General features: G+C 44.9%; 1 protein-coding gene across 5 annotated transcripts; it reads right to left on the bottom strand.

The window, feature by feature from the left end:
• Positions 1-816: 816 nt before the first annotated feature.
• On the bottom strand, positions 817-13,802 carry Klhl23 (kelch-like family member 23). 5 transcript variants are annotated; one of them, NM_001134504.2, is given in 5 exon segments: positions 817-2,074; positions 2,982-3,275; positions 7,188-7,340; positions 10,736-11,950; positions 13,661-13,802. In NM_001134504.2, coding segments are annotated over 4 exon segments (1,791 nt in total). In that variant the 5' UTR covers positions 11,949-11,950; positions 13,661-13,802; the 3' UTR covers positions 817-1,943.
• Between the last annotated feature and the right edge of the window lie 8,858 nt (positions 13,803-22,660).

Here is a 22,660-nt window from a genome sequence, read left to right as displayed (position 1 = left end):
CTTTCATCCCAGCACTTGGAGACTGAGGCAGGCGGATCTCTGAGTTGGAGGCCAGCCTGGCCTACACAGTGAACCCCAGGGCAGCCAGAGCTACGTAGTGAGACCCTGCCTCAAACAAGATTACAAAAAAACCCCAAACACATTAAACCTAGATGTTAATTAATATCAGACACATATTTGGATTTATATTGCAGTAATTTAATAGTTGGGGCAACTACAGGCAACTGTGTACTTTTTTCAATCCTTCCTTCGCATGCGAACCATGCAAATCAGTAGCAAAAAGCAAGATTTTTAAAAAGCTGTAAATTAGGGGTTGGGGATTTAGCTCAGTGGTAGAGCGCTTGCCTAGCAAGCACAAGGCCCTGGGTTCAGTCCCCAGCTCCGAAAAAAAGAACCAAAAAAAAAAAAAAAAAAAGCTGTAAATTAAATGTCCCCATCACACAGTATTTTCAAGACCCGCCAAACGCCTCCAGAACGCCTTTTCGGTATAGTGACACTGCTGCACACGCTGTGCACACACGAAGTGACCGGATATTGAGAGTAGTGAAGACAGGGCGAGAACCTGAACCTCAAACCCAGCAGGAGCCTCAGTGTGGATTCACAGATGACAACAGTGCGGGTTTCTCTGTGGTGGACACACAGGGAGGCATCCCTGTGAGGGCGCCTCAGGCTCCACAGGATGCAGATAAGCTGGCGAGGGGTGGGAAAACTGCTACAGTCATTCTCAGCCGCTCCCCAAAGCAAACTGGAAACCACTACTGGGCAGTGGCTTATGGTTTTCCCCGAATTAACTATGAAATGTAAAATAGCCTACAATTGAAGTTACAGATTTTAATGTGATATAATTTATTTCACTGTTAAGACTGCTTCAACCCAGCTGGCTCAAACATAGGACATCTTGACCACACATACGGTGACTTACGTATTTTTATTGAAAATACAAAGAAAGAAGTCCAACAAAGCTAAAGCCATTCCACGTCCCCGTACACTAAGCTCGCACGACTTAGCACATCACCTTCCGCATGCTTACGTAACGGCGTTACGTGTGAGTCTACCTGGCACTGTGCTTAGTAGCACAGACACATACTTCTACAGTCGTCCCAACAGTGTCGTCATGGCAACAGTGTCGTCATGGCAACAGTGTCGTCATGGCGGCATACCTCACTACTTCGTCAGCACACTTTCTTTAACATAAAGATTTTTCTCCAATGCACACATACACACTCTCATGCAGTTAACATTTTTTCATCATTCTTTAGTTTAAAAATAACAAGAGCTCACAAGGCAAAGGACATAGTCATCCTATATAACTCTTTAAAACTTTAAATTTCCTTCCATTATGTGTGTGTGTGTGTGTGTGTGTGTGTGTGTGTGTGTGTGTGTGTAGCACAACACACATGTGGAAGGCAGAGGACAGCTTTCAGGAGTCCGTGTTCTCCTTCCACAGTGGGTTCTAAGGGTTAAATGCAGCTCTTGGCCTGAGGTCAGCAATGTCACCTGCTAGGTCATCTTGCTAGCCCAGCCACTTTTATGACTCTTTAGAAAAAAGTACCACAGAGCAACTCCAAAGGGTTGTGTCTATTTAAAAAGCTACCTGAAGGGAATATTAAATAGTCTTCTTAAAAGTTTTTTCAGTCAGAAGTAGTTTTTATTTAAAGTAAAAATTAAGCATTATCTCTTCAAAAACAAAACAATAAAACCAACCTGACGTGGAACAGATAGTCTCACGGTCACTCACGCTCAGATGAGTTACTTGAGCAGCGCTGCCCTTTTTCCCCAGGTCATGGCACATTTGGGACGTGACCCTGCAGGCACACAGAGGAAAAGGGTGCATCTGGCCCATAGGCCACCCAGGCCTCATCTGGCTTCAAAGGTCCAGGGGCTCTTGATACAGAGAAATCTATGTCTCAAAGTGCCGGTGTACATGGGTGAGGAAGCTCGAGTCACAAAATCTGGTTAGTGGCAGAGCTGGCAAATAAATGCAAATTCTTCTCCTCAATGCATTTTCTACTGCCTCGCAGCTGTTCTACATGCTTTCTGGCCCTGGTATTCAGATTTATATGCAGACATCTAACTATAAAGAAGATATGCCGACATGCTTAAGCCAGAACCTAAACTAGCAATTTATACCCAAGCTAAAAATTAAGTACAGCCCTTAGCATCAGCAAGTATTTGACTATTTTCTTAGTCATTTCTAGAGTTGCTATTTTTTTTAAATTGAGTTGTCAACTCTTTGAACAGTAACTATCATTTGTACAGTGTTTAGTATAGCTCTGATAGTAAACAATGAATGCTAGCAATAAATTATATACATCACGAAGGGGAGAGGCTGTAAGTAAATCCACATTCGAACTAATTCTAAAGGGAAGCATTTTAAAGTGTTGTTTTGTAGAGGTAGAGAAGGTTCCCTCTTTACATTTCAGACTCCTGCCAGCTAGAGACCCGTAATACACACAGGTACACATAGGCTTTTAAAGACAGGTTCTCAATGTAGCTTTGGCTGGCCTGGAAGTTGCCATGTAGACCAGGCTGGCCTTGATGTCCTTCAACTCAGAGATCTGCCTGCCTCTGCCTCCCAAGTTCTGGGATCAAAGGCATGTGTCAGCATGCCTAGCTATGTCACAGACTTTAACGAACATTTTATAACTCAGGATGAATGGTTTTGACTATACCCAGTGTTGATGCTACCAGGAAGAAAGGATTCACTGCAGATGCTTTCACCTTTATCAAGTGTCAAATACTCCACTCTGCCTTTAAAAGGCAGGGGTTCCAGGAGACGTGAACTCTCCCTAACTCAACCGTTATACATGCATCACATTTTTCTTATGTTATTCCCATTAGTCACTGGGTCTGGGGATGGTGCAGGGTTAGAATTAGTTGTTCCAATGCCTTAGCATGTGCCCATATCAAGGCACCCCAAACTCTGCACTCTTTTTACTAAGCCCCTAGTGACGACCTGTGGACTCAAACATTATACACACAAACACAGCCATGAGAGCGCATGGCACTTGGGAGGTTGCCCACTATTTCCCACTTATTAAGATCTGGGTCGTATTTCTCAATACTCTGAAGATACGTGCCCTTTGAGTAGGAGTAGCCCCCGGTTACATAGATGCATCCATTCATGATGACGGCCCCGCACTCCATCCTCCTCTCCATCATGGGCGCCGTCTCTCTCCACTCGTTCTGCTCTGGGTCATAGCACTCTGTGATCGTAGTCTGTCCCCCGACTAAGTAGAGCTTGTTTTCAAACGGAACTGAGCACAGTCCATATTCTTTATGGAAGGAAAAGGAAAGAACGAAGACTTAATTCTGGTAGCAAGAGGGCTATCGTACAATAGCTCTGCGGTTTAGAACACAAAAACAGACACCTGGTGACGTTTTGATTCTGTCATACTCTGCTGTCCCTGCCATCTGACTCAGATGGCCTGTTCCTGCTGCATGGCCATTAGCCCTCAGGGGATCCTATCATCACCGCCTACACACAGTGGCAAGAAGAAACCCACCCCTCACACCACCATCTCTCTGGGAACTGCCCACCATGTGGAGCTTTTTCGTTTTTCATTGACGTCTATCTTCAATCTTGACCCATATCAACTTTCATAACAATAGCAGTAGACTCCTCCTGACAGGACATTAAACTACAGAACCGGTGTAGGTTTCTCAAGATCTCAGCAACCTTATGACCAAGGATAGAGACTACCTGATGTCTCAGCCACTACACTTGCCTCAGAGGATGGCCTGGCTAGCATCCCTCACACTGCCCATCTGGTCTGGGAAACACACACAAGCGTTACTGAGGTCTATGACTATCATACCCAGCCATCTTGAAAGGTGTCCTGCAGCAGAAGCCTGCTTGGGCTTTTGGGTCCTGTAGCTGGCAGTCCCCTCAAGAGGGGCCTCCTCACCTACATTGTGCTTGTGCTTTTGGTTTGGTTCTTCCCTTCTGTTGGCTCCTCTAGGCACCATGGTATTAAGCAAGCCAGGGGTAAGAAAAGCAGCACGCCAAGTCCTTTGATCTGGAGTGTGACCAGATTTGGAAGCATTGAGGTGGAGAACACAGCCCTCATCTAACAGGACAGCTACTCCCTGGCTGTCATTACCACTCCAGGATGGACCTGGCTGCCCGTCCTTACCACCTGACCTTAAAGGCCTCCAAACCATGATTTTTGTTCAAAATCTTTTGAATTTTAAATTTTGGTAACCAGCCAATTCAAAAATAGATTAAGCACTCTGACAGCCAAACAGAACGTACTTGTAAGGTGCTAATTGGTGTTGTTAAAAATTAGCTCCTCAGGAAAAGTTTAATATAAATTGAAACTTCACAACTACAACTGTGTGTATACTTTTTGAGGGGCTGATTTTCAAATGTTTGTGCCTTCTAACACTGGGCTTAAATAACATTGCCTTTTAGACGCTTTTTCACGTAGCCAATAAACCATATACAACTTGCAGATATGGTGGAAAACTTTTTATCTTTAATTCGTTTTTATGTCTGTGTGTAGGTAAGTGCCTTCCTACGTGTACATAGGTGGATCTTGTGCATGCCTGGTATCCACAAAGGCCAGAGCTAGGCTAATGAGCCGCCATGTAAGTAATGGGAACTAAACCTCTGTCCTCTGCAAGAGCAGCAAGTGCTCTTAACCGCTGAGCCATCGCTCTAGGCCCAGAGTACTTATTTTTAAAGGGATCCTCTTGTACAATACATATTAAAATATTAATGTAAATAACTGTTTTCTAACTGTTCCTTACTATTGTTTATTCTTTTTAATCTAAATTGAAAATCTGATTGTTCATGTGTTGGATTTTGTTGGAAAGATAAATGTGAGCACCAAATAAGCAGAGTAAAATGGGACGCAGGTGTTCAGAAGGGAAAACAGTGAAGGCCCGGGGCTACCTGTTAAACCCCACTTCTAACAAACATTAGATGACTGGCCTTGAACAATGTATTTAATGTCACCCCTTCAACCTCCTGATAAACCAGTTAACAGTACCACCTCCCTAGCTCACAGGATTACTTTAAGGTTTACATGCAGCAACATAGCTGGGGAGACAGCTCAGCAGGTAAAATGCTTGCCATGCACGAGGCCCAGAGTTCAGAACTCTAGAATCCATGTAAATGCAGGGTGGGCATAATCCCACTTCATGGGGCAGAGAGAAGAGGATCCTCAGGATAAGCCAGACTAACGTGAACGGTGAGCTCCAGGTTCATTGGGAGGTCCTACCTCAATATATAAGGTGGAGAGCATCCAAGGAGATGATATCCATCTCAGGCCATCACAGGCATGTTCTGTGTGCCTGTCATAGGCATGTTCTGTGTACCTGTGCACAGCGTGCACACATATCCTCACAGACAAGCATGCACACCATACACAGACACACAATATAAATACATACATACATAGTGTCATGGTTTAAATATGGAGATATATATATATATATGTGTATATATATATATATATATATATATATATATATATATATATATATATATATAAAACAACTTAGTCCTCTCGGTATTGATATTAGGAGGTGCTATGGATTATAAAAAGGTGGGGCATTACTGAAGACCCCTGAAAAGTACTGTATGAGTCTGGCCAGTCCCTCTCTCCTCTTCCTCAGTGGTTGTTGAGGTGGCCACGGCTTTCACACATGCTTCTGACATCATCATTTCCTGCTCTCATCGGAGAGCAGACCAGTCTTGGAAAAGAGCCTCCACACTGTGGACTATAAACCTTTTCTGACCACGTTAGTTGCCTCGGGTATTTCGTTGCAGTATTTATTGTAAAGAGACGAAAATAAACAGATTAAGACACGTAAACTTATTGGAGTTCTCTGCCTGGCCAATACTGAGTAAACACTATTGTTCAGCATGAGATACTTTTATTACTCCCAATAACTGTCGATCACGACAGAAAGTGACAGGAGTACTGTCTAGACTACATGATAGGACTGGACTACTAAGACCGGGGTTTACACAGTCTATGTTTTCAGAGCCCGAACGGCCTGTGGCTGTGTGTCCCCTAGTGTGAAGGTGTTGGCAACCGAGATGTGGCACCAGACACAGTCGAGATGAGACAGACGTATGAGGCGGAAGCAGCTGTGTGGACTGAGAGCAAGAAAGGCTGCTCCAGGAAGCAGAAGCAGGCTGCCTAGTGGTCACATCCCAGACTACGGAATCAAGACGGACAGACTGAGGATCCTGGGTCGTCACTTTCAAACTGTGTTGTTGGAAAAGTTACTTATCCTTTTTAAGTTACGGACCTTGCTTTTCCAAGTATGAAAATCAATGATAACAATACCTGTACACAGGATTTCAGAGAGAATTAAGGATGATGTTGCATGTAAAGTGCTTAGTTGATCCCTCGCCTACACCTCAAAGGTGTTCACTATTGCTGCTAGTCACAAATATCTCAAGCCTGAAGATCTTAATTTCCCTCTCCAGTGACCCACTAAAATCCTGACGCTCTACAAAAACTGATTTGAAATAATAGGGTAGCGTGGTATGAATTCATCCAAGTGCAAACTCTCAGACACATGGTAACTGTAAAATCCGGGACTACTCACTCTATCGCAGTGGGGCTGACCCTAGGGCCTGACCCTAGGGCCTAACCCGTGCTAAGCACATTCTCTTGTCACTCCCAACCCTGTGTAATAGGCTGAGGGTGAAAGAGAGCAAAGGGGGTCAAAGAGATGGCTCAGCTAAGAAAGCGATTGCCACACAAGCCTGAGGGCCTGAGTTTAGATCTCCAGCACTCACATACGATGCTGGGCTCGACAATGCATGCCTGTTTTCCCAGCAAGGACCTCACGAGCTCGCCAGACAACCAGTCTAGCCAAATACGTAAGCTCCAGGTTCAGAAAGACCTGCCTCAAAAAATAAGGCGTTGAGGCAACTGAGGAATACACTTGACGTTATTTTCTAGTGTACACACACACACACACACACACACACACACACACACACACCATAGAAGCAGGGCATTTCTTTGATAGACAACACCTTTTTTTATGACTGTTAAGGTAGCAGGGCTCTGCATATCTAGGAACAGGTGTTTAATAGTCCTTGGAACCCAGAGCGAGCATGCTTCTAAAAGAGAAGGCACCTCGCCCAACTTTAATCTCTATGTGCTGTCCCAACTCTCCTAAGGACTACAGTTACATACTCGAAATAGGATTCTTGTTACCTGGGTGTGGACTCGCAGTAATAAGGCTCCATTCGTTGATGTCTGAATTGTAACTCTGCACCTTGTCATACGTGCAGCTTCCTCTGTAGCCACAGTGGCCGCCAATGACATAGATGACTTCATGCAGGACACAGGCGGTCGCATTTCCCACACCTGTATGTCAATTAAAATCACATCTTAAGTTGCTTCCCTGAAATGAGTACTGATCTGTTTTTGTTTGGTTGTTATGGGTAGTAGAGCCAAGGCATTGTTGGTAGGTGCTGTGAGGTAAAACCCCGACGTTAACGGCTCTGTGTGCTCTTTGAACATTTAGAATAACTAGAACAGGGTTAAGGGAAGGGAAAAAGTACTACAGAGAGAGAGAGAGAGAGAGAGAGAGAGAGAGAGAGAGAGAGAGAGAGAGAGAGAGACCAACTAATTGCTTAGATCAAAGAGATATTGCTTTTGACTGGAGAAATCACAGCAGGGTGGCACGATTTGCCCAGGGCCTGGTGGTTAGGACTTTGGCAAGCAGAGAGGAAGCTGCTCTGAGCAGGGGAGAGCTTCACAGAGGCTCACTGGGCAATGCCATGCAGGCTAGCACAATGGGAGTCGTCACATGAGAATTAAGGATGTAAGTTGCAGTTAAATGCCTGGGCTTTGTTCAGCAGGATACTTCAAGTTTACAAACAGAGGCAGGAAGAGACTAAAAATGAAGGGAAGGACTCAGAGAGATGGAGGAACAGAATCACCTCAGGATTATCAAGGGCCAGACTTAGAAGGAGCTTTGGGTGTGAACGGAAGGGCAGAGGTGAGAGATGGGTCAAACAGATAGGCTTCAATGACAGGAACCGGGCTGGTTCCGAAGTCTTGAACTGGGAAAACCGGGAGACTCTGACACCACAGAAAAGAGAGGAGGAGAAAACAGGTTCAGCCAGGGATGAAAGGAGGCTCATTTTAGTAGAAAATGTGCAGTTTTAAGTCCTTCAGTGCAGTTTTATCTCCCTGTTGATCTCCACTTCAAAGTAAGAGTGTATTGTTATGTAAAAGAGGTGTTATTATGAAAAAGAAAGACTCTGGAGTTTCAAAGAGGCCAAGGGCTTACTTCCTCTCTGTACCTCATATCCCTAAATATTCTCCCCCCAGGGAAATGAAGTTGAAATTTGACTGTACTCAAATGAAGTTTACATTAACAGAAAATGTGTTACTTCACTTCATAATGCAAATAACACCAACGGACACAACATTACATTCTTTCTACGGGAAAATGGGGAACTCGAATTTTGGTGAAAGCCCACTTATCAGAATAGTTAGATCAATGCTGCACAGAGTGGAGCTGAGCGGTGCCCGCCCCTGGGTTAGCTAGATAGAAACAGGAATCGATTTCTTCAAAAGACAACAATACACCTCTGCCCTTGTTCGTGAGTCACACCTCTAATCCCAGTATCTGGGAAGCTTTAGCGGGAAGAGTTTGAGGCCAGCCTGGGATACATAGCAAGGCATTGTCTCAAAAAAAACAAAACAAAACAAAATAAAGGATCTCTGTGACTTCCAAACCAGCTGGCACGTGGGGAAGGATGTGGACTATGGAGACCTCCCATACCACCAAGGGTAATAAAAGCATAGGGCTTTCTTTCCCAGTAGCTACCCGGGGTTGGTACCCGACTCCACCCCCAGCAAACATTGTTTCAAATATGATTCTTAAAATGTTCAATAGAGTGATAGACTTCCATCCTAGGGGATGTAACATCTCTAAAACCACTGGCATTGTTATCACTGAGACATAAAAGCAACAAGGCCTGCAGGTTTACAAAAGTGCTGCTGAAGGATTTGAACTCGGGCTGCTCCTTCTACAGGAAAGGAGTCAGAGTCTTCAGGATCAGCCTCCGAATCAGTAAGCCATGGTTACGCTCAGGCAAAGCCAAAACCCAGACAGGCTCTCAGGCTACCTTCTCCCACCCTCTCAGCCAACCTCGCACACAGCAGCTCGTGAAAAGCAGACCTAACACTGAGGCTTCCCGAGTCCCTCACTCTGCTCCAAGTGTTCTACAAGCACACAGCCCTTCAGTCTTCTCAAGACCCCCAGCTACCAAAGGAGCCCCCCCTCCATTAGACAGATGGAAAAACTGGGCAGAGGGGCTGAAGCATTGGCCCACGTTAGCAGAGAAAGTCAAAGCTGGGACCCAGGCAGCTGGGCTACAGAGCGGTGTGTGATCGGAAGGCCGTCTGCCTCTTAAGCTTCCGCCGGCTTGTCATCCAAGGATCACTTCAGGTCACATTTCCAGTCCAGGTCACATTCCCACACCCTCGCTAGTGTTAAAAAAGAAGCAGAAAGGCCTGGGAAGAAACATTTGGGACAAAATGTTTGGTGAGTACCTACCAGCTGTTTGTATGATTTTTTTCTTTTTAAATAAACTCCCAAGCACTAATGCTTAAGGGCAATAAAAGAAGGTTCTAGCTGAACTTTTTCCCTAGCTGAAGGGAAGAAGGGCGAGGCTAAAGGACCTCAACAAATGCAGTGTTTGTGCAGCAAACACTGAGACTTAATATGTTTGGCTCTGCAGAGCCCGGGAAGGAAGACAACCTCAGCTCTGCCCTTTACTGTGAGAGCAGCCGGCATCACAATGGCACAGGCCTTGCCTCCAGCTCTGGGGGGAATGCAGTGCTGTATTCCGAAGGGACCAACCTTCCCAGGTTTTAGTGAGGGGCCTCCTAGAGATGATCACGGTGTTCTGAGAGGGGGAAAAGCTGGGTTTTAAAAAGCACATGGATGCCCCTTGTGGTGGTGCACACCTTGAATTTCAGCACTCAGAAGGCAGAGACTAGAAGAGCTCTCTGAATTCCAGGCCAACCTGGTCTACACAGCAAGTTCCAGGCCAGCATGGCTACATAGTAAGACCATCTCAAAAACACAAAAAGAACAACAATGACGACAACAAAAAATACAACAACAACAACAGAAACAAATCAAAGTTGAAAACATTTTAGAGTAAATAAAAAACCCCCATAAGTTAACAAAACTAACCAGGTCAGTCTCTAGGTACACATTAAGACTTGAGGTAAAATATAGAAGGATGTATAGAGGGAGAGTGAATTATACTATTTCCTTACACAAATTAGCTTTCTGTTCTAACCTGAAAAGTATTCTAAAACTATTAAAAACACTTTACTCCATTTAGTTAACAAATTTTAAAGATGGAGTCTTACATAGCCCAGGCTGGCCTTGAACTACCTACACAGCTGAGAATGACCCCAAACTTCTGACTGTCATGATCATGGGTGTGAGCCACAAGCCCAATTCATATGGTGCTGGTGAAGGGACTCAGCTTAGGTGAGGGAACTGTACGCTCTACGGACGGAGGGCTTGGTGGGGCTTTCTTTCAGGTCCAGACAGGCTGGGTTCTGTACTATTTCTACCTGAATCATGCCGGGCTGAATCACTTAAGTGTCTAATCTACCGTAATTTCTCAGTGTGAAACCTTCTTCCTAAAATTACTTCTGGAAGAGCAAAGATTGCTAATCTAAGCTCAGGAACGTAGAAATGTAGGAGGAATAAAAGCCATGCTTACCTTTAATCATGTTTGCGATTGGAAGCCACTTCTCTTTCAGAGGATCGTAGAACTCAGCCTCTTCCGCGGGAGCGCCTTTTCTGTACCCGCCTAGTGCGTAGACACAGCCGCCCAAGGTGACTGCACAGTGGTAATACCTGGCGTTGAGCATGGGCAGGCCTTCCGTCCACTCGTCCCCTTCGCTGTTATAGATCCACACTGTGTCTAGGGCATCTATGTTATCTGTCCTATACCCTCCGGTTACATAAATGTTGGGTCCTAGGCATGTAACACCGTAACTCTCCCTGGTATAATCTGGTATTTCTGCTCCCTGGATCCAAACATTTGTCAAAGGATCCCATATGTGGACCTCTGACAAAGGGTGCCAGTAGTAGCCTCCAATGATATACATGGTGGCTGTGGACCGCTGGGAAATCTCTTTATGCATGGGATTCAGGGCGTTGTATATTAGGGAACGTATCTTATTTTCAGTCAGTAGACAGCTTCTTTGAAGACCTAAAGCTGTCTTTAAATACACTGGGTCTATGTCTATGTTGACATAGCTTAGCAGGTTGTAGAGACATTCAACTCGGTTCTCTACGTCATGAGCAGTCCACTTAATGACCGGCTCTAGGATAGCTTCTTCCTTCCAGACACTGAGATTCTTTCTGGATAAGATAAAGAGGAACTTTTCAAGGCTGATTTCCAGAAATTCTTCTTGTTGCCACACTTCCTTGAACCTGGAGCAGAGAATCCTTCGGGACTCCTTTTCTAGTTCAGAGCACACATGAAATTCTGCAAAAGAGTGCATCCCGATACAGTTATCAATATCCAGGTGCCTGACCAGAAACTGCTCGCAAGCCTTCTTTACCGAAAGGAACTGAAGCAGATCGGCTGCTTCAAGAAGGCTTTGCACATTTCTTTTAGTTATTTCAATTTGAGAAGTGTATGCATAATTTACAAGGCCTTCCAAAATATCGTGGTGGATGCCGGACAGTTTTATTTTACTTTTAAATTTTTCTTTCATGTCAGCTGTGAACATTGCCTTAAAATAATTGCTGCAGGCAGCTAAAACAGCTCGGTGACAATGGAAGATGATGCCTGAAGGACACTGAAGGGTAATATCGGTAAATAATCCATCCATGTAAAATGTTCTGAATGCATCCAGAAAATCCACTGGATGCGACGAATCCTTGAAAAGATAAATGTAATCTTCTTGTCCTTTTAGAGCCATGGCTGTAATAAATATAAACAAACACGTTTTCAGCTTTTTGTATTAACCCTAATAATTAATGCTAAATATACCAATCATCAGACATGGATGGCATCTGGCATATTCCAAAACCAGATTAAAATCAACCGCCCAAACACCATATGCAAAACGCGCTCAACTATTTATACGAAGGTCTATTTAAATTCAGGATAACTAAATGAGGGTTTTTCAGTTATCCATTTGTTAAGAGACGCTAGCTTGCTACCCCCAGTCACCCAGAATCTGCACTGTTCCAGACTGGCAGACCCTGAGAGGCCACAGGTTAAGTGTCCGAGGGGATCACCGGCCCCAATTCAGCGTTGTTGGTTCTCTCCCTCCCCCTCCGGTTTCAAAACACACTGAGATGCCAACAAGATGGAGAGAAAAGGGATCCCTGCACCCTGCCGCTTGCTGACAGCGCAAGAGCGGCTGGGCCCGAGCTAGCTTGTGCAGCAGCCCGCGCTAGCGCCTGGGCCCGGCCCGCGTTCCCGCCGGGCGAGCGCCCCGCCCCGGGGCCCGGCGCGGGGGTTCGGCTCCGGGGCGTCGCGCGCCGCCGTTGGCCGGTGCCCGCGGCCTCTGCCCGGCCCGTTGCGCAGGTGTGGACTGCCCCGCAGCGCCCACTCGCCCTCCCTCCTCACCAGGCCCGCACCGCACGGCCATTGTCTGCGCCCCGGCTCGCCCGGGCGGGGGGCGGCGCGGCCTCGTCCCCCTCGCGGCCCATTCGCCCCTCCCGCCGGCCCCGGGCCGCTGGGCTCCGACCTACCTCGCTGGTGGCACGGAACGCGGACCCCGACTAGCGGCCGGCGGGGGCGGGGGCGGGGGCGCCTCCCGACCCTCTGACCATCTTTGGTAGCGCGCGGCGGGGTGCGGCGGAGGCCGCCTGCGAGTACAGCTCTAGCCCACGAGCCGCTCCGGCTTCGGTGGCCCGCGACTCCCTGCCTCGGCCCGCAGCCCCCCGCAGCCCGGGCGCCCCAGCGTGGGCTCCCGCAGCAGGTGGGCCGCGGCCAAGGGTCAGCCCTGCTCCGCTCGCGCGCGCACGCCCATCGCACCGCCTGCTCCTGGAGAAAGCCCGAGTCCCCGGTCAACGCCGTAGAGGAGTGTGTACCCTTACCTTCTCTGTCCCTCGAGACCTCTTGCCGGCCCAGGCCCGTGGGGTGCGGGGAGAGAGAAAGTGCCGAGAGAAGAAGGCGAAACTAAGGTCTTCTATTAGGGCTGCCTTCAAATGCCACAAGTAGCCGCTTTCCCACAAACTCCATGCTGCCTCCAGCAGAGCGCGCAGGAAGGAGCCTTGGGGCTGCTTAGCACACCAGGAGTTAACCTGGAAGCTTCCAGGAAAAGTGGGGGTAGCCTGGGTCAAGGCTCAGTCCAGGCACCTAAGACTCCGAGTTACTGTGTTAGAACACAAGCGGCTGGAAGGGGTAATCTCCAGCCTTCTAGTGATGTCCATTGTGCCACACCAGAAAGTCCACTTTCTTATTACAACAAAAGCTAGTATCAGATGTTTTTAGCAGCAAGATTTTGAGTAGCTTAGGAGCACCTCATAAGTCAGGAAGCGGTAATTAGGTTTGAAAGATGGTCCGTGGCTGTCACAGAGCTTACTGGAAGGAGGTCACGACAGACCAGTACGGGAGAGCTAAGATTGTTCTTAGAATAGTGTCAGAGTGAAAGAGTATACAGATACATAATGGCCATACCTTACATGGTAGGAGAGCTCTGAAACACCTAAGAAGCGCAGAGAGCCAAGCCACAACCTCTGCTGAAACTGCACCAGAACAACCAGGAAGCCAACTTGGGTTTCTAGCCCCACTTCCACTTCAGGACCAACCAAGGAAGAATAAATATGTCAAAATGATCACACGAGTTTGGAGCCCACCCCCGGCTTTCCCAGCCAACAGCCTCCAATCAGATATCTAGGGTGGCAGAGGTGGAGGCTGCTACTGCCCCTCCCCCTTGCTTTTTTCCTCTTCTTTTTCTTCTATTTTTATCCACCCTTCTCATGTCCCTGCCTGCTTTGAGCCTCTGGGAAGGACGAGTGATGATGATTGGCCTTCTTGCCAAGCAAGCTCTGGACAAATAACACGCTTGTTCTCCTTTGAGTGGCTTTAATTTAATTCCACTTCCTAGTGTTGATCCCGGGTAAGTGTTGTGTAGAACTTCAAAACCCCCACCCCAGATTTCAGAAATCTCCATTCTGTTCAAGAGCACCAAGTGATTCATAGAAAACAACATAAAACAAACAAACAAACAACAACAACAAACTTGAAATGTTTAAGTTCCCAGAGTTCGGTCAACAATTTAATATCACAGCAAGAAAGCGAAGGAGACTTCGATCTTTGGGGGCCTAAAGTTCACTCTGTCACTTAACATACAGCCTTGAGCAAGCTACTAGAGCACACACACACACACACCACAGAAATAATTTTTAAAATTTATTTGTATGCATGTGTGCATAAGTGTGCTCACACATGTGTGTCCGTAACGTGTGAACAGCCTGCAGAGACCAGAAGAGAGAGAGAGAGAGCATCGGATCCCTTAGAACCAGAGTCACAATGACTATAAGCTGCTATGTGAATATTGGGGCCCAAATCCTGGTCCTCTGAAATTGCAACAAGTGCTCTAAACCCCTGAACCATCTCTCCAACATACAGAAATAATTAGTAAGGAAATGTATAGTATAGGCTCTATACCTGACTTGTAGAATGTCAAGAATATGATCAATATGCATAACCTATATGTATATGGGGTAGAAACAGAAGTGTAACAGTATATGATCAGTAACTCTTGAATAGAGAGATTCACTACACTGTCGTTTGTGCAGGATTTTTCAGTTGTTATAGGAACCAATTAGAACGTTTGCTTCCAAGCGAGTGGTGATGCCACAATCCTCTAATCCTAGCGGAGTAGACTGAGGCAGGAAGATCCTGGGTTTGAGGCTACCCCACTGAAAATAGTAAGACCCTGCCTCAAAACAAAATATTTGCTTACAGTGTTCCCTAGTTCTCAATTATTGCTTAAAAATATGTTTCCCTAAGAATACCCTTGGGAGGGAATAAGGAGGCAAAGTTTAGAGCAGAGGCAGAAGGAACACCCATTCAGAGCCTGCCCCACATGTGGCCCATACATATACAGCCACTAAACTAGATAAGATGGATGAAGCAAAGAAGTGCAGGCCGACAGGAACCAGATGTAGATCTTTCCTGAGAGACACACCCAGAATACAGCAAATACAGAGGCGAATGCCATCATTAAACCACTGAACTGAGAATGGGACCCCCCGTTGAAAGAATTAGAGAAAGGACTGAAAGAGCTGAAGGGGCTCGAGACCCCATATGAACAACAATGCCAACTAACCAGAGCTTCCAGGGACTAAGCCACTACCCAAAGACTATACATGGACTCGCCCTGGGCTCCAACTGCATAGGTGGCAATGAATAGCCTAGTAAGAGCACCAGTGGAAGGGGAAGCCCTGGGTCCTGCCAAGACTGAACCCCCAGTGAACGTGATTGTTGGGGGGAGGGCGGTAATGGGGGGAGGATGGGGAGTGGAACACCCATATAGAAGGGGAAGGGGAGGGGTTAGGGGGATGTTGGCCCGGAAACCGGGAAAGGGAATAACATTTGAAATGTAAATAAGAAACACCCAAGTTAATAAAGATGAAAAAAAAATATGTTTCCCGAGGCTAGGGATAAAGACCGATTACTAAGGTGCTTGCCTCACAAACATGAGGACTTGAGTTCAGCTCCCACAATCCACATAAAAAGCAAGGTGGCATGCGCTTCTAATTCCACACACTCAGTATGCAGAGAAAAATGGACTCTTAAGGCTCACTGACAAGCCAGTCAAACCTAGTCCATGAGCTACAGGGCCCAGTGAGAGACACTGTCTCGAAAGCAAGATAGGCAGTTGCTAAGGAACAGCAGCGGAGGTTGGCCTCTGGCCCCTGTGCACAAGCACACCACGTGTTAGTCAGACTCTTCTTGCCAAGGAGTACACAGACCCTGGGGCATACTGCAAGAGAGCGTATTTTTCTCCCGGTGCCTTATCAAAGAGACCTCAGGTTCAATTTCCAGTGGGGTTGGGGGGACCACACCAAACAAAACCCAAAGAGATCACTGCAAAAGTGAGTGTGTCTGACACATTCCAGACACATGAGACACACACGTAAAACAAATAATGACAGAAAACAGGCCGTCCAGGGTTCCAAGCCTTAATGAAATAAAGGACCAACCAGAGAGAGACTCCATGATTCTTAGCAGAGACTTAGCTTGGCATAGAGTTGACAGTGTGTCAACGTAGTTCACCTTTCGAAGGAATCCTGGTTTCTAAACATAATTATTTTTTATCTCGTTAATACATTACTAAGTATAACCTTGCCATTAAATGCTAGATATGTTAACTGCGGTATCCTAGTCAGCATGAGTAGGTGATAGGTAAAGAAAGACATTTTTGTATACTTCGTTTACATACTGGATTGAACAGGTTGATACTGATTAAAATCATAGGTATAATTGATAAGGCGGTTGCATACAGACATATAAATGTATAATATAAAAATATATATTGGTTGGGGATTTAGCTCAGTGGTAGAGCGCTTGCCTAGCAAACGCAAGGCCCTGGGTTTGGTCCCCAGCTCCGGAAAAAAAAAAGAAAAAGGAAAAAAATATATATTATATATAAATACACCTAAACGTAAAGCTCAAGTTCCTCCAGGGAAGTTCCAAGTGCACAGGGTAAGCAGAAGTCGTACTGTCCACAGAGGTGTGTTTGGGTGTGCCCTGGAGCTGACGTGTCGTGGTAAGCACTCTTCTGGTCTCCTTCCTATAAAATAAGAAAAGTGAGCTGGGCAGTGGTGGCACATGCCCTTAATCCCAGCACTCAGGAGGCACAGGCAGGTGGATCTCTGAGTTCAAGGCCAGCCTGGTCTGTGGAGTGAGTTCTGGGACAGTCAGGGCTACACAGAGGAACCCTGTCCAAGAAAAAAAAAAAAAAAGGAAGAAAGTGAATAATCTGGGGTTGAAGAGATGGTCTACTAAGTAGTGAAGTGCTTATGGTGCTAGCACTGTGATGAGTTCAAATCATTAGCACTGAAAACCAGGCACAACTACATAGCAAGCCTGGTCTACATAGTAAATTTAAGGGTAGCAGGGCTATGTAAAGGGATGCTGTCTCAACAAAACAAAACAAACAAACAAAACATAACAACAAGAAAAATGGGCACAGTGCTAACACTGAGAGGCAAAGATAACCTAGCCCAATGGGGGAACTCTGGTGCACTGAGACCTTGTTTCAGAAACAGGGCGGGGAGCAAGTAAGGAAAGCACCTGGCATTAACCTAACATATTCCTACACAGGTGCACCCGTCCCCACATACAAAGTGAACATTCTAATGACATATTTTTACAAGTCAGAAGGCGTGTTTTTTGGTTCTTTTTTTTTTTTTTTTTTTTTTGGTTCTTTTTTTCGGAGCTGGGGATCGAACCCAGGGCCTTGCGCTTCCTAGGTAAGCGCTCTACCACTGAGCTAAATCCCCAGCCCCGTGTTTTTTGGTTCTTAACTGTCAACTTTTCATAACCCAGAATTCCTTGGGAAGAAAGGTGTTTTGTTTGCTTCTTTGAATGTTTGAGACAGCATCTCACTAGACTGGATGTGAAGTCACAGAGCTCTGCCTGCCTCTGCTGGAATTAAAGGCATGAGCTTCTATGCCTGGCCCCATATAAGTATTTTTATTTAGATTAATAGCATGATGATGCACTACTCAGTATTATACAGTACACATGAAACATCGGTCCTCTTCAGTCAAATTAAAAATTCTCAGTAGGGGCCGGAAAGAGGACGCAGTAGTTAAGAGCTGGCTGCTCGTGCAGAAGACCTGGGGCCTGGTTAGTTCCCAGAAACCACATGGTAGTTCACAGTCATCCATGACTCCATTTTCAGGGAATACGATGCCCATTTCTGAACTCTTCAGGTACCAGGTTACATACGTTACACTTACATACATGCAGGCAAAAAGACTCATACACAAAAGAACTAAAATAAGAGAATCTTAAAAATAAAAAACCTCTGAAGGGCATTAATCTTTGTAAGACATTCTGACATGCCTTGTACTTTCACTGGCTATTTATTATTTGGGAAATACCCAGGATGCGTTTGGTAAATGACACTGTGATAGAATTTTATCTGGATTTAAACATCCAAGAAGTTGTCAGTAGTTTTCTCTGTGAATATACCGTCATATTAAATTTCCCAGTAATCCCAACATGGCGGCAGGAGAATCTTGATTTCCAGGTCAGCCTGGGCTGCACAGTAAGATTCTGTCTCAAAATGTTTTAGATGTTTGGAGTTGGGGAGTAACACCTTAGCAGGTGACAGCACTTGCTCTGCAAACATGAGGACCTGAGTTCAAACCCCCAGCACCCACGTAAAAGCCTCTCAGGTTTGAAGAATTCTATAATGTTAGCATTGGGTTTGGAAGACAGACAGATCCCAGTGGCTCACGGGCCAGCAAGCCTAACCCAAATGGCAAGCTTTCGGCTCCCTGAGAGACTGTCTCAAGGCAGTAAGGCAGACCGTAGTGGAGCAGAAGACCCACATCCTGCTCTGACTTCTGCAAGAGTCCATGCCTGCCCTACATATTCATGTGTATGCACCACCGCGCCCACCTACAGTGCATGTTCATATTGAGTCGAGGATAAAATGTTATCTGAATGTGGCGAAAATGTTGTTCCTTTAGTGTTTTAACAAAATGCAGAATACAGGGCTATGGAGATGGCTCAGCCCTCGGGGACCCTCATTCACCACCAAGCTTGATGGTATATTAAAGCCCTAGGACCCACAGGTAAAAGGAGACAATCAACTCCCACCAAGTCATTCTCTGACCCCCACATGCACACTGGAATGAACACACACACACACACACACACACACACACACACACACACACAAATATACAAATAAATATAAAATTAAACGAAGCCAGACTATGACTGTAGAGTGTTAGAAAAATGTGAAAAAGTGCTCCGCAGATGGTGGTCCACACCTTTAATCGCAGCACCTGGGAGGCAGGGGCAGGTGGATCTCTGAGTTCAGTGCTAGGCTGGTCTACAGACTGAATTCCAGAACAGCCAGGACTACAAGAGAAGCCCCGTCTCAAAATAAATAAAAATAAAAATAAAAATAGGAAGAAAGGAAGGGGTGAATAAGCAGGGTTTTCATTTTGCACTGATTATAAAATCCTGCACAGCACCACTATTTAGTTTCATAAATATTTTCTGCTAGTTGTTTACATACACAACTGAAAATCTATCACTTAAGTATAAAAGAGAAACTAACTTTCTTTCTAAGTAACATTTTCCATAAACAGTTGGAGTCTCCCAGAACGTTCCTGTTAGGAAAACTTGCATGATAATATTTTGTTTCCATATGAACCATCATCACACAGACATCACTTTGCATAACATAAACAAGAATAGATTTAGCTCTTGGCTCAGAATAAGTTATCCCATAAACTTTCACAGAACACATCTAAAAATGTCCACAGCAGAGCTGGAACAGCCAAGAGGGTACACAGGATGGGTATGGTAGGAGAGTTTGCTTAGTTCGTCACTGTGTGACTCTATGACCTCTCATCTTCTTAGATACATGAAGGACTTGTTCGAAATACAGTCTTTCTCGTACTGAGAGGGGAAGCTGCTTTCAACTCCAGGCCTACTCAAACACTATTAACAGAATGCTAACCATTCCAGTGGCTCCCTGTAGGTATCTTACTGTGCTTGTCAGGTATCCTTTGAAGCAGTGCATATGAGCTGTTAAAGGGAAATCTCTAACTATTCCCTAGAGCTAGTTTCAACAAGGCAATAAAAATTAACATACTGTAAAAATAATGAATATGTGGGTGGGATAGAAATAGTATTGGGAAAAGTACACTAGAGCTATAATTATAACTTGCAACACAAATGGCCTTAAGAGGCATATTTAAAAAAAAAAAATAGGTGTAGGAGCTGGGGAGATGGCTCAGCGGTTAAGAGCACTGACTGCTCTTCCAGAGGTCCTGAGTTCAATTCCCAGCAACCACATGGTGGCTCACAACCATCTGTAATGAGATCTGATGCCCTCTTCTGGTGTGTCTGAAGATAGCAACAGTGTACTCAGATAAATAAAAATAAGTAAATAAATAAATAAATAAGTAAAAAAATAAATAAAAATAAACCTTGAGAGAGAGAGAGAGAGAGAGAGAGAGAGAGAGAGAGAGAGAGAGCGAGCGCTGGCTTGTCTTCTAGAGAACCCAGGTTGGATTCCCAATGCCCATGTGGCAGCTCACGATTGCCTGTAAATCCGGTTCCAGTGTCTCCAATGCCTCATAAAGTCTCAGAAGGTACCAGGCACACACAAAGAGAAACCATACATATGCATTTAAAAAATTAAATTGAAATTGAAAACATCTGGATAATGGGGATGCAAGCCTGTTATCCTAACACTCAGGCAGTAGGTACAGACGGGGATCAGAAGTTCAAGACCATTTCCAGCTACCTAGTGAGTTGGAGGCTAATCTAGGCTACACGAACCTCTGATTTTAAAAAGGAAAGCATATTTGAAATACTAGATACACATATAATACACAGTATGCATGTACTATTTGGGAGGGGAAATTAATTGTTACCTACCTGTCATAAGAAGTAGGTGACTGGGGTTGGGGATTTAGCTCAGAGGTAGAGCAGTTGCCTAGCAAGCACACCTGGGTTCAGTCCCCAGCTCCAAAAAAAAAAAAAAAAAAAAAAAAGAAAAAAGAAAAAAAGAAAAGAGAAAAGAAAAAGAAGTAGGTGACTGGATCAGGTAACAGTGTATTTACTTTTTAACTTTTACTATGCATGTGTAGCTGTGTCTTTGCATGAGTATACACGAGTGCTCTGCTTTCCTCGGAAACTGAAGGAAGGATTTGGGTCTCTGGGAGCTAGGTTACAGGCAGTTGAGCTACCCAGGATGGATACCAGGAACCAAACTCAGGTTATTTCCAAGAGTATCAAACATTCTCAACTGCTGAGCCTTCTCTCCAATCCCTGAAATATTAAATACTCACAGGAAGATTGCCATGTCACAGCAAAGCTGTAAACTCTGGGCAAAGAAAATCCTTAGCCAGGGAAAGTGTCCTCGACCCGCGGTTTTAGGTCAAGCAAGTAATTAGTGCATACTTTTATTAAGCGTGTTAACTGCGGTATCTTGTCTTGATCTACAAAATAGAGAGGCAGACTAAGTTGGAGGTGGTGGTGGATGAATACTTGCCTAGCCTGGGCAAAATCCTGGACTTTACTCCCAGCATAAACAATTGGTCAATCAAAGATGTGCATTTTTAATTGTCTTTTACTTTGGTTGGGAGGAGCAGTTGCCAGCGATCTAGAGTAGAGGTTAAAAAACTGCTAAAATCCGGGGCTGGGGATTTAGCTCAGTGGTAGAGCGCTTACCTAGGAAGCACAAGGTCCTGGGTTCGGTCCCCAGCTCCGGAAAAAAAAAAAGAACCAAAAAAAAAAAAAAAAAAAAAAAACTGCTAAAATCCTGCAGTGCTGCCGGAGAGGAGATGTCCTCTACAATGTGCAGAAAGAAAAATATTAAGAAAGTCAAGTGAGTCCTTAAAAATGAGTCCAACTGGCCTCTCTAGCTAAAAAGATACAGATGAGGACCTTCAAGCTTATACGCGATGAGAGAAACATTTCAAAATGTTCTCAGTTTAATGGAAGAAATAGAAAGGAAGATGGACAGGTTAATCAGTACCAGGATGAAGGTTTGAAAGAACAAAAGATCGTTTAGAATTGATCCAGGGCCTCGTGCCTCGTGCCTGCAAGATTCACATCCTACCACTGAGTTACGTCCCTAGACTCCCTTCAGTACATTTTTTTTTTTTTGGATGCCCACTCTCCCCACATCTATTCAATATAGTACTCAAAGTGCTAGCTAGAACAATAGGACAACAAAAAGAGATCAAGGGGACACAAATTGGCAAAGAAGAATTAAAAGTATCACTATTTGCAGATTATATATATATATGTGCAACCCCAAAAATTCTACCAGAGAACTTCTCCAGCTGATAAACAACTTCAGCAAAGTGGCTGGATATAGAATTAACTCAAGTCAGTAGCCCTCCTTTATACAAATGATAAACAGACTGAGAAAGAAATTAGGGAAACAATTCCCTTCACAATAGCCACAGATAATATAAAATATCTTGGGGTTACTCTAACCAAACAAGTGAAAGACCTTTATGATAAGAACTCAAGTCTCTCAAGAAAGAAATTGAAGATCTCAGAAAATGGAGAGATCTCCCATGCTTATAGATTGGCAGAATTAACATAGTAAAAATGGTCATCCTACCAAAGGCAATCTACAGATTCAATGCAATCCCCATCAAAATCCCCACACAACTCTTCAAAGACATGGAAAGAGCAATTCTCAAATTCATCTGGAAAGGCAAAAAAAAAAAAAAAAAAAAAAAAAAAGCCAGAATAGCAAAAACGATTCTTAACAATAAAAGAACGGCTGAGGGAATCACCATCCCTGACCTCAAGCTATACTATACTATAGTGATAAAAACTGCAAGGTATTGGTACAGAGATAGACAGGTTGATCAATGGAATAGAATTAAAGACCCGGGCTGGAGAGATGGCTCAGCGGTTAAGAGCACTGACTGCTCTTCCAAAGATCCTGAG

Source organism: Rattus norvegicus, chromosome 3 (genome assembly GCF_021556685.1).
Source record: "Rattus norvegicus strain SHRSP/BbbUtx chromosome 3, alternate assembly SHRSP_T2T, whole genome shotgun sequence".
In the NCBI taxonomy this organism is placed as follows: domain Eukaryota; kingdom Metazoa; phylum Chordata; class Mammalia; order Rodentia; family Muridae; genus Rattus; species Rattus norvegicus.
This window is presented reverse-complemented; position numbering and strand designations above follow the sequence as displayed.